We start from the raw sequence: 12,073 nt of genomic DNA, 5'->3' as shown, positions 1-12,073 counted from the left end.
GAATGCTACATTCTGTATCACCTTCGTTCCTGAGGAATCCAACCTGTGAGCCTGTGAGGATGTTAGCCATGGAGGTCACCTGAAAAGAAGGGATTTCAGCATTGACGGAGTTGATGTCCACCAGAGGGCAGCAGCCTCTTAGTAATCGCCCCCTTGAGGCTTCCAGGAAGGGGCTTAGAGCCGGCTTCTTAGGCCCCTTCCTAGTCACTGTATCCTCTCCCCTGTTGTGTCCCCCCACCTCCTTCTGAAGGAAGAAAACTTCCTGAGCTCTCTAGGCTTTGCCTTGTCAGTTTCAAGCTCTCCTCCTCCAGCACTGAGCATCAATCAGTCTTCCTGCTGTTCCCTCCCCTTCCCAACTGGGCGACCGCGCCGGGGATCTCCCAACCTCTCACTGGGAAGGCCTATAGTAGATTTGTTTTCTGTGTGACAAGGTAATTACAAACTTGGAGCTCAGAGGCCCAGGGGCCAGTCTGAGGATGGTCACATCAACCTGACACTCCTGTTCTGCTAACATTATTGATTTTTTTTTTTTAGTTTTATTTATTATGATTTTTTTTTTAAATGTCTGACCCTGGTGACATGAGCTATGGAGATGGGAAGACAGGTTTGCTTGTCATAGTTTTGTTCTTGAAGCTACTGGCCTTGGGGCTAGAGAGGTAGCTCGGTGGTTGAGAGCATTGGATGCTCTTACAGAGAACCCAGGACGGATTCTCAGCATCCACAAGGCAGCTCACAACCATCCATAACTCCAGTACAAGGGGACTTAACACCCTCCTCTGACACACACCCAAAGGGTACTTGATTTTATGAGATATAGCTGGACATCAGGCACTCCCGTAGGGCACATGCATACATGCAGGCAAAAAAAAAAAATTTTTTTTTTTATAAAGAAACTACTTGTCTGACATTTGATTTTTTTTTTTTTTTTGGATAGGTTCTTTTCATGGAGCCCCAGGCTATCCTCAAACTTATGATCCTCCTGCCTCGGTTTGCCAAATACTAGGATCACTAGGTGTGCACCACCGTGCCTACCTAGAGCTTACCGATTTTTATTATGGTTCTCAATCCCCAACATTTCCAGAGATTCCTCTGCAGGAATGTGGCTTGGATGAGTGGGGACAGCAATACCTTTGGCCAGCAACCAACCCTTTATGGCTTTCCCACTGCCGATCAGTTTATCTAGACTAAGCCACTCAACACCCTGCTTCTTCCTCTGACCTATCCTGTGCAGGCAGTTCTAAACGAAGCCACCCTATGTGCCTTGCAATTTTATTTCTTTACTTTAGGGAGAGGTGTGTATATGGGTCTCTACAGACTGTGAGATGGGCACCAGAAGGAACTTGATTGATCCCCCTCAAAGGAAGATGCCTGCCTGACCCATCCCACTCCCACTAGAACTTCCAGAAGCCTCCCTAACAGGGAAGAGGGACCTCAAGCTTTAGGCAATAAATTATGGGGGGTAGGGAGTGAAGTCTCTGAACTTCAGTGATGATGGTGGGAATTATGGAGGCCCAGGGCGATTTGTGGGGCCACGTTCCCTGGAGCCTGTTTTCTCCGAGCGTGCCAAGAGAATGAATAAATCATTGTTCAGGGGCGGGATGCAGCTGCCGGGCTCCTCCCCTCGGCACATGCCTGACTTCAGCTCCTCCATTGAGGGCTGCTGGAGCAGAGCGCTTTATACACCCAGCTCCCCAAATCCTATTGAGACCTCCCCCTCCGCACGAGCCACTGGCTTCAAGCCCATTCAGCGTGGCCTTTTGTGCTAGGGGTTAAGTGGTTACATGTGGGGGGCACCCAGAAAGGCTCTGTCAGCCCCTGAAATGCTGCACTAATATGGTCCCCTCCTACTGATGAACGGGGTGGGCGGAGGAGAGGTGGGCAGCCAGAGGGTGGGGCCGAGGTTGAGGGAAGGGGATTACGGAGCCCACAGAAGCAGCTGCCAGGAAGGAGGATGCTTAGGAGAATGAGCAAATACCCCCTTCCCTCATTCCTCCTTCTGTTCTGATTCTCTCATCTAGTCACTCCTGCTGTGGGCCCTGGGCTGTTCCACAACCTCAGGCTGTGGATTTGGCTTCTCTGATCTCTTGGAAGGTGTTGGGAGAAGATATTCACTACTTGAAGGTGTTGCAGAGAGTCTCCGTGGTTTCAAGCAACCTTGTTCCTTTCCTCTTGCTGTATGGGAGTAGAGATAGAAAGAATATCCATCTTCTGGGTTCTTGTGGTGTAGTGGGCTTGAAACTGTCCCACTGAACTTTAAAAACCTTCCTCAGGCTTTCCTGAGCCAAAGCTACCCATAGAAACTCTGTCTCGAAAAACGAAAACCTTCCTTGAGGCTGGAGAGATGGAATAATAGTTTTTTTTTTTTTTTTAAATCTTATTGTGCAACACTGAGGTCCAAAGTTCAATCCTCAGAATCCCTGGTAGAACAGGCTTCTCCTGCAAGTTGTCCTCTAAGTCCCACGCATATGTGTGCCTGCATTCCCCTCCCCACAAGAGTGAATGAGTGAGTGAATGAATGACACCTTCCCTTAGTATGGATGTGTAGCTCAGAAGTTTAGCATATAAGATGTCCCCAGATCAATCCTCAGCACAACAAATGAAAACAAAACCACAGCCGAGCAGGAGCAGTGGTGGGGCATGCCTTTAATCCCAGCACTTGGGAGGCAAAGGCAGGCGGATTTCTGAGTTCGAGGCCAGCCTGGTCTACACAGTGAGTTCCAGGACAGCCAGGACTATACAGAGAAGCCCTGTCTCGAAAAAAACAACAACAAAACAAAAAACAAAAAACCTTCTGGTTTGGAAGTATGTCACCCTCACTTCCTATCTGAGAAAACAGCCAACCTTTTAACCTAAGTCACACAGTCCTTTCGAGATAGTCTAAGGTGGCCTTTACCTTTAAGAGGTGGAGGAAAAGAGATGAAAAGAGTAGGCCATGGGCTCTCTGGACCTTCCTTTCCCAAGAACAGCCAGTTCTGGGTGCAGTCTCCCTTCTAATCTGCCCTAGGGCTCTCGGACTTAAGTCAAAGTCCTTGTGTGTTATGCCCATTGAAGTTCAAGTGACAAAGTTCACAAGTAACTTATCTCCAACTGTTCTAAAGGCACATTAGCCTTACTTACTGTAAAAAGGTTGACATGTTTGTCCAAGTTCCCAAGCTGTGTGACGAAGTGTGATCTTAGGAAAGGAGAAGAGAGCGAACGCAAGTAGTATGCCCTCCACGACTAGAATGTTCTGAAGTGCAGTCACTGGGGACTTCCCCAGTTACCACCCTGCAGTGACAGGCTGAAGCCTGGGCTGAGTTTTCAGCTGAGTGTCCTACCTCCGCCTCGCCCCCCAAGTTCCAGCCACTCTGGCAAACTCCATTGTCTCAGTGCTCTCAGAACACGCTGTCTCCAAGGCTCGCTGTGTGTTGGTGACTTCTATCCAGTCAAGCCCAGTCTCCAGTAATAGCCTCTGGAAGCTTTGCCCTCTCTCCTGTGCCCATTCCACGGGGCCCATCGCAGTATGGCGGCCACTCTTCTCTGTTTCCTTTTCTTTTTTTTTTTATAGTTACTTTTTTTTTTTTTTTTTTTGGTTTTTTGAGACAGGGTTTCTCTGTGTAGCCCTGGCTGACCTGGAACTCACTCTGTAGACCAGGCTGGCCTCGAACTCAGAAATCCGCCTGCCTCTGCCTCCCAAGTGCTGGGATTAAAGGCGTGCGCCACCACTGCCCGGCTCTGTTTCCTTTTCTAAAAGGGGAGCTCATCAAGACTGGGCTTGATTCTGCCCTGATCCTCCCGCAGTGCTAAGCAGAGCACTTTGTGGATGGGAAGGGACAAGGTTGCTGAACTCCGAGACTTAGATCCCATCCACCCTCTCCTCCTGGGCGTACTGACACTGAGAAATCACCCGCCATTAGGAGCTCTCATCTTTGTCCTTGTTGCCTGGGGAATTTCCCCTCCTCTTTTCTCCTTATCTGATACCCCAGAACCTGGGGCCTGACCTGGTTACTCACTGCTGGCCTCTCTTGCTTCTGTCATTTGTCCTTTGCCAATGCATGCATGTGTTGTGTGTCCCCATGTGGGTGTGTTCATCTCCGTATATACATGTGGAGACCAGAGATTGACTTTGAGTATCTTCCTATGTTTCTCTGCATTACTGTTGTTGTTGTTTTAGATTTATTTTATGTGTATGAGTCTTTGGCTTATAAGTATGTTTATGCATTGAATGTATACCTAGTGCCTGGGGTGGTTAGCAGGCACTGGATCCCCAGAACTGGAGATACATAGGGCTGTGAGCCAGCATGTGGGTTCTGGGAACTAAACCATAATCCTCTGCAAGAACAAAAAGTGCTCTTACCACTGAGCCATCTCTCCTGTACCTTCACCTTATTTTTTGAGTCTCTCAAGAACCTGGACTTAGTAGGCAGTGAGCCCCAGGGATCTCCTCTGCCTTCCCTGTGCTAGTGGTTACAGGTGCATGGTGCCATTGCCTGGCTCTTATGTGGGTGCTGGGGACCCACAGTTAGGTCCTCAAACTTGTGCGGTAAGCAAACACTTTATGCGCTCAGCCAGGTCCCCATCCTGTTTGCCAATATTCATGATGTTCACTTCTAGGCCTCCATGATGACCTGGCCTGCAGCGGAACCCTGGTGAGCCTGTGGTTTCTGTGTCTCTGGCATATATGGGGAGAGGGGCGAACACAGTCAAAGATATTTCTATATTTGGGGTGATTGATCCCCCAGCGTCCTGACTGTAGACGTGACTGGTGATTGAATAACAGCAGCTGTGTTCTGTTTCCAGACACAGAGAGCCATGGCTTCCTGAGCCTTTCTGTCACCACAATCTCATGTTTCTGGAAATTATGGAACAGCCAGAATCACTGTACGCATTATTTATACAATGCCTTGACCAAGAAGCCACTTTCTGGAATCCACTTGACTTACATGTTACTATGTCATTTGGAAGCAACTGGCAGGGGGTTTGGGTTTTTTGGTTTGTTTGTTTGGTTTGTTTTTTGTTTTGTTTTGTGGGTTTTGTTTGTTTTGGTGAGCAGGAGTGGGGGTTGGGGGCGACAAATCTTTTTTTTTTTTTTTTTTTGAGACTGAGTTTCGCTTTGTAGTCCTGGCTGTCCTGGAACTTGCTCTGTAGACCCAGTTGGCCTTGAACTCACAGAGATCCATCTGCCTCTGCCTCTACCTCCTAAGTGCTGGGATTAAGGGTATACAGCACTAAGCTCAGTCCAACTAACTTTAAAGGATGATAGAAGCCAGGTCTGGAGACATGGCTCTGTCATCCTAGCTGCTCCAGAGGCTGTAGCAGGCTTGCGAAGGTCAGCTTGGTCTACAGAGAACAATGGAATTATTGAGGGAGTTGTACCAGGTTGGGGTGTTATGATGCAAAGCATAATACAGGCTTCAAATCAACAATCATAATCAATACACGATTTAAAATTTATTTCATGAGTATGAGTGTCTGCCTGTGTGTAAGCATGTGCATCATATGTGTGCCTGATGCCCATGGAAACCAGAAGACAGTGTCTGATCCCTTAGAACAGGAGTTAGGGATATCATGAGCCCCTGTGTGGGTGCTGGGAATTGAACCCAGGTCCTTTGCAAGATCAAGTACTCTTACTTTTACTCTTTCTATTGAGCTAGCTTTCCAGCCTCTATCTATAATCTTTATTTAAAAAGATATACTTACTTTTATTTTATGTGCATGACTGCTTTCATGGTGTACATGTAGAGAGGCCAGAAGAAGACGTCTGATCCTCTGGAACTGGAATAACAGCCAGTTCTGTGCTGCCACATGGGAACTGGGAACAAACAATTGTCCTCTTGCAGGAATAGCAAGTGTTCTTAACCTCTCTGGCCTTGACATATAAATCTGTTTACCATGTTGCCCAGGCTGCTCTCCAACTCTTGATCTCAAATGTTCTTCCTGCCTCTACCTTCTCAATAGCTGCAGCTGCAAGTACCTAACTTACAGTTCTTTATGTTTTGAAGTCAGAATGCATATATATAAAAAGGTAGTGGAAGGGTTTGGTACTGTATGTGGTTGAAGACTTTGCAGGTTTGCTTGTTGTTTCTGAGAGTCTAGGTTCTGCAGGTCAAGAAGTTTAACTAAAGGCGTGCACCACCACTGCCCGGCAAGATGGTTTCTTTATGTTTCAGACCCTTTCAACTTCTACATGAGGGTGGATTACAGGCCCTATCGTCCTAATGGAGACTATCAAGGGCACACGAACTGCTAGTGCTTACTGAGGACTAGGCAGTCCCCTTCTGAGGAGACATGAGCAGCCGCCACTCCCACCAGAGAGAGCAGTGATGTCAGACTGAAGGATCAGTCCCATCAAAGTCTAGCTTGGTGAACCAAAAAGTTGACCAGGATTGCTTATGGTCAGGGCTCATTTACAGGGCCGTCAATCGCTCAAAGGCAGCTAGGTCACTGAAAACCTGAGTCCAGCTGGGTGACCAATCAAAATCTGCATCCCTGGATCCCCCAGCACAACTCGCAGGCAGCTTCACTGAAGAGTCTGTGTTGCCCCAGCAACCCCTACCTCACTCACTACCTTGAAGAGGGCCCTCAGGAATCTTCTGAATCTCACAATCCTCCCTCTGATGCTTCAGTTCAGAGGAGACAGCTACACAGCAGTGAGTGAGCAGAAGCTAGGGTTGCCTTATTGTGCTAGCATATTAATTCAAGAATCTTTTGACTACCAGTGAGATAATTTCCACTCAGGTTGGGTATGGCAAGACATGAACTTCATGGTAAGGCATCAAAACTAGAAACTCAGGAAGCAGAGACTGGGACATTAGCCAGCCACATGTCTTTGTCTCAGTTCCTGTGTATCAGTATCATTTTTCTCCTAGTACACAGACTGGCTTCTTCCACTTGACAGGAAATATGATTGCTGCAGGCATAGTCTGAAATCTTCACTGTCTTGTCTTTTAATTTCATGTCTAAAGGAAGAACTGTGACTTACCTAGAGTGGGGTTCCATTCTTAGTTACAGAGAGAGAGAGAGAGAGAGAGAGAGAGAGGAGAGAGAGAGAGAGAGAGAGAGTGACACTAACATATATACATAAATAAAAAATAAAATCTTAAAGAAAACTGGCTGGCGGTGATTAAGTACGCCTTTAATCCCAGCACTTGGGAGGCAGAGGCAGGCAGATTTCTCTGTGTGTGTTGGAAACCAGCCTGGTCTACATAGTGCTTTCCAGGACAGCCAGGGCTACCTATTGAGACTCCGTCTCAAAATAACAAACAAACAAAACAATAAAATCCGCCTAGCTGTAACCAAGTACATTTAGTCAGATAGGTACAGTACAGTGAAGGGATCTTTTAAAAACCAGGTCTAAGAGTCAGAAAGGAGCTCAACGATCCCAAAATAGAGTAAGTGGGGGGTGAGCAGAGAATTCTCGGCAGAAAAGGCGCGCCGAGCTGGAGCTGGCAAAGGACCGCAACCGGTGCTGCAGCAGAACTGGACCCGCACCACGATCTCGCCAATTTCCGAGCCACTGGGAAACCCAGGAAGGAAGCATTTCGTGGCCATGTCTACAGGAAAGAGAACCGATGGATTCGTGGCGCCTGGCCAGGGTGATTAGGAGATGACACCGGACCTAGAAGGCTCTCGGGTCAAGTCGCGGGAGGAGGCAGTTCCTGCGCGGAGAACCGGACCGGCCCACGTGGGTCAGGCCGCTCCGCCCAGCCGCGCAGCCGCCGCTGGACTCTGCAGTCCGGGCAGGGGTTAGGGACGCTGTGCCGGGAGCAAGCAGCCGCGCCACCACGCGTGCACGCGCAGGTCCAGGACCCCCCACCTTGCAGCGAGCAGGCCCCGAGGAACCGTTGCGAGCCCCGCAGGAGCGGGTGCCTCTAGGCCGTGAGTCCGGGCCCTGATGGAGGGCTTGGGGCCCACCGCAGGAGAGCGGGTTGGGGAGCTGCCTCTGTAGAGATTAGGATCACAGTGCTCTGTCCCTTAGGAGGCTGCCAATCCCCATGCTACAGCCGCCCCTTCCCCCTTCACGCTACAATGTGGATTAGCTTGGGGAAAGTCCTGATCTTTTAGGATGTCTGGACTCATTTCACCGACTTTTCGAACCTGGATCCTTAGTCCCATTCCCACCCTACCTCAGCTTCCTTTGTGAGCCCGGCCAGATTTAGGAAAAAATTTAAACTAGAGTATGTGTCGGGAGTGGAGGTGGGGGTGGGGGAGGTGGTAGGAGTGTCTTCAGGCCTTTTCTCACAAGCCAAAGGGGTGAAACATCTGTCCCAACCTCAGTCTCTCTTCATGACGTTTGCCCATTGCTGGATGTGGGGAGGGGCCTGCCATCTATAGGGGAACCTTTCTAGTGGGTGCTTGATTGACTTAGTAGTATTTCTCTCTCATGAGGCCTCAGTTCTTTCAGTCATAGAAATGTGGTCAATAGAACCTCCTGTCAGTTCCTACTCAAAAGCGATTATTGGGGAAGAAAGAGAGGGAGGGATCAGGACGGAGCAAACTGGGCGCGGTGAACATGTACCAGGAGCACTGGTGTTCAAGGGACAGATCTGCAAGAGAGACAGCTTGAGATTGTGGGTTCAGGAGACAGGGGTTCCTTGGTGTGGTGGAGGAGAAAGAGATCAGCTCCTCAAGCCCTGGGTCCTCTGCAGTAGCCGCCTTCTGGTCCGATTACCGTGTCTTCCTAAGTACAGGAATCCCACGGTAGTCGCTCTTATTCACTCTCTGCAGGTAATTACCGACACCTGCTATTGCTGGCTTTACAGTAGAGCAATGGTTCCCAACCTTCCCAATGCTGCCACCCTTTAAAACAGTTCCTCATGCTGTGGTGACCCCCCAACCAGAAAATTATTTTTGTTGCTACTTCTTTTTGTTTGTTTGGGTTTGGTTTTTTTGTTTGTTTTTGTTTTTCCAGACAGGGTTTCTCTGCGTAGCTCTGGCTGTCCTGGAACTTGCTCTGTAGACCAACCTGGTCTTGAACTCATGCGATACACCTGCCTCTGCTTCTCAAAGCGCTGCGATGAAAGGCATGAGCCACCAAGACTCACCCATTGTTCCTACTTTATTACTGTAATTTTGCTGTTATGAATCATCACGTAAATGTTTGTGGTCTTCGATGGTCTTATGAAGTTTATCTGTCTATACCTATACATCTATATAGATATAGATGTGTGTTCCTTTTGGAAGTATTATTTGTTGTTATTTAACTAGACATTTTTTTAATTAGTATATCTGTGTGTGTGTGTGTGTGTGTGTGTGTGTGTATGTGTGTATATGTAGGCACACATGCATGTGGGTGAACAGAGAGGCCAGAGGAGTGGGTGGCTATGAAGCTGGTGATGCAGGCAGTTGTAAACCACCTGACCTGAGTTCAGGGAATGAGACATGGGTCCAGTGTACTTAATTGCTGAGCCATCTCTCCAGCCCCTAAATTTATATATATATTGTTTTTCGAGACAGGTTTCTCTGTATAGTCCTGGCTGTCCTGGAACTCACTCGGTAGACCAGGCTGGCCTCGAACTCAGAAATCCGCCTGCCTCTGCCTCCCAAGTGCTGGGATTAAAGGCGTGCGCCACCACTGCCCGGCCTAAATTTATATTTTTAATTGAAGGAGAGTCAGTGGAAAGGCTGTGCCAACCACTTAGGTCAAAACGACCAGAACCAAAGGAGAGTTGGTCAAAATGACCAACAGTGAGATGGGCATGGGAGGAGGGTCAGAGTCCAGGGTACTCCTGGGCATTTGGCTAGACAGACTTAACAGCAGAGCTGTCCTGTCTGAGGACCCTGAAAGGAGAACTGTTTGGCTGTGTAGAATTTGAAGAACTGGTGGTAGGTCACAGAGTAGGGGTTGAATCCAGGCTGGACACAGATCTGAGAGCTACCTACACATGATGGTTCTTGAAGCTCTAACAGGATGAAGTGACCTGTGGAGAAGTTTGTAGAATAAAGAGACGGTCAGCCTTAAAGGGAAAACCCTGTGAGAGAAACAGACCAAATCATCAGACAGAAGGGAGGGACACCATGAAGAGGTTACTGGGCTCAAGGTTGCTATTCCATCCTGTCTTGCTGTGACTCATTCTTCTGCTTCTCCTTCACTGTCCAGATGTTTGCAGCCATCCAGCCAGGACTGGCAGAGGGGGCCCAGTACCTGGGGAGCCTGCCTCCTGGAGTATGTCAACCGGACCTCCAACCAGACAATAATTCCAACTTTGTGGAGAGTGCTAAGGATGCCAATAAGAACTGGCATGGTGTGCCAGGCAAAGTGGATCCCATTCTGATGAGGAGCTCCTCTGAGTCACCCTCTGATAACCAGGTCTTCCAAGCCACTGGGCTCCCTGAGGCCGGAGTCCGCAGTCCCCCAGAGGGTGCAGAGATCCCTGGTGCTGAGCCAGAGAAGTTGAGTGGTGCCAGCAGTGTCTGCTCGCCTCTGGAGGACATTGGCTATGCCAGCAGTTCCTTGAGCATCGACAGCTTCAGCAGCAGTCCAGAACCTGTCTGTGGCACCCCTCGAGGACCGAGCCCTCTGGATCCCCTTCTGCCCTCCGTGGCCCAGGCTGTGCAGCAGCTGCAGGCTCAGGAGCGCTACAAAGAACAGGAGAAGGAGAAACACCATGTGCATTTGGTGATGTACCGTCGCTTGGCACTGCTCCAGTGGATCCGGGCTCTGCAGCACCAGTTGGTTGACCAGCAGGCCCGACTGCAAGAGAGCTTTGACACCATCCTAGATAACCGGAAGGAACTTATCCGCTGTCTGCAACAGAGGGAAGCACCTTGCAGGCACCAGGACCAGGGCTAAGGGTGTGTACAAGTGTATATATTTGCAGGCTTATGTGTGGTTATGCACAAGGAAGTATGTGAATTAGTTGGCATGTGTGCAAGTAAGCATACGTGATTAGGTGTATGCTGACATGTAAGCAGGTATGTAAGGCATGTGTGAATGAACTTGTATGTATTACATGTTGCATGTGTGTTTATGTATGCATGTGTGGCTAGATATCCAGGAATGTGTATATATATTCCCAAATGTAGAGGCAAAAGATATGTATGTGTGTGTATCCATTTAAATGTACAGGCTTGTGTTGGATGTGAGTGAACCTCTGTGTGTTGAGACTTACCTGTTCCTGTGCTGGCATTAGAAGCATGTGCTAGGAACATGTGTATTTGCAGAGACTTAAGAGCAGGTGTGTGTAAATATATGTTCAATTGCACCTGCAGGGCATCTACCCATCCCCTGTGTTCCCAAAGTCTACCCCAGCCTGATCCTCTACTGAGTCTCACCTCCCAGCTTCCGGGAGCAAGAAGCCTATCTCACTGTCATATATCTGAGAGCTGTGGCTGATCTGTACTCCTGGAGTTGCCCAGGCTACCTTTCCTATCCCCTCCCCTCTGATCTTGCTCTAAGACTGCTGTCCCTAACGTTGGCTTTTTTGTAAGTGTTTTTTATCTGGGGTGGTTGCTTTTTGTTTGTTTTGCTTATGACATACAGTACCAGGGATTGAACCCAGAGCCCTGTGCATGCTAGGCAAATGTCCTACCACTGAGCTGAACACTCAGCCCCGGTTCAGAGATATATTGGTGCACTGGCCTTCCTGTGTATGCATTTATGGTTGTTTGGCTAGGACGGTTTGTGGAGAATTGGCATCAAGAAGGGAACTGGCATAGTGGTGGAGGCTGTGGCCAGGGTGGGAGTGGAGATAAAGAATGATAGAAGAAACTGTCCTCTTAGCGGGGCTCTAGTGGTACACACCTTTAATCCCAGCACTGGAGAGGCAGAGGCAACTGGATCTCTGAGTTCCAGAACAGCCTGGTCTACAGAGTGAGTTCCAGGACAGCCAGGGCTACACGTAGAAACCCAAAGAAAACAAAAGCAAGAAAGAAAGAGAAAGAAAGAAAGAAAGAAAGAAAGAAAGAAAGAAAGAAAGAAAGAAGAAAAGGAACTGTATTTTTGAACCCGGTCTTTGGCTCCGTGGGAGGTGAGGGTGGGTGAGAATGACTCTGATAGAACTCTGTGAAGAACAGAATTCCAAAACACACTATCCTGCTCCACTGTGAGGAGAGGCTGAAAGCCACACTGATTTAAGTCTGTTGAACGGGACTG

The 12,073-nt window shown here is 48.6% G+C and overlaps 1 protein-coding gene across 1 annotated transcript; it reads left to right on the top strand.

Moving 5' to 3' along the window:
* Positions 1–7,782: 7,782 nt before the first annotated feature.
* CUNH1orf216 (chromosome unknown C1orf216 homolog) lies at positions 7,783–11,803 on the top strand. Its single transcript, XM_028790167.1, has 2 exons — positions 7,783–7,857; positions 10,079–11,803. The coding sequence occupies exon 2, from the start codon at positions 10,079–10,081 to the stop codon at positions 10,769–10,771; it is 693 nt and encodes a 230-aa protein (XP_028646000.1). The 5' UTR covers positions 7,783–7,857; the 3' UTR covers positions 10,772–11,803.
* The last annotated feature ends 270 nt before the right edge of the window (positions 11,804–12,073 follow it).

Source organism: Grammomys surdaster, unplaced genomic scaffold, assembly GCF_004785775.1.
Source record: "Grammomys surdaster isolate TR1022 unplaced genomic scaffold, NIH_TR_1.0 125863, whole genome shotgun sequence".
Lineage (NCBI taxonomy): Eukaryota > Metazoa > Chordata > Mammalia > Rodentia > Muridae > Grammomys > Grammomys surdaster.
Note: the sequence above shows the minus strand (reverse complement) of the source record. Positions and strands in the feature narration are given on the sequence as shown.

What these genes read in the sequence shown, in the direction of transcription:
- CUNH1orf216 (XM_028790167.1), top strand. Translation starts at nt 10,079, where the DNA reads ATGTTTGCAGCCATCCAGCCAGGACTGGCAGAGGGGGCCCAGTACCTG.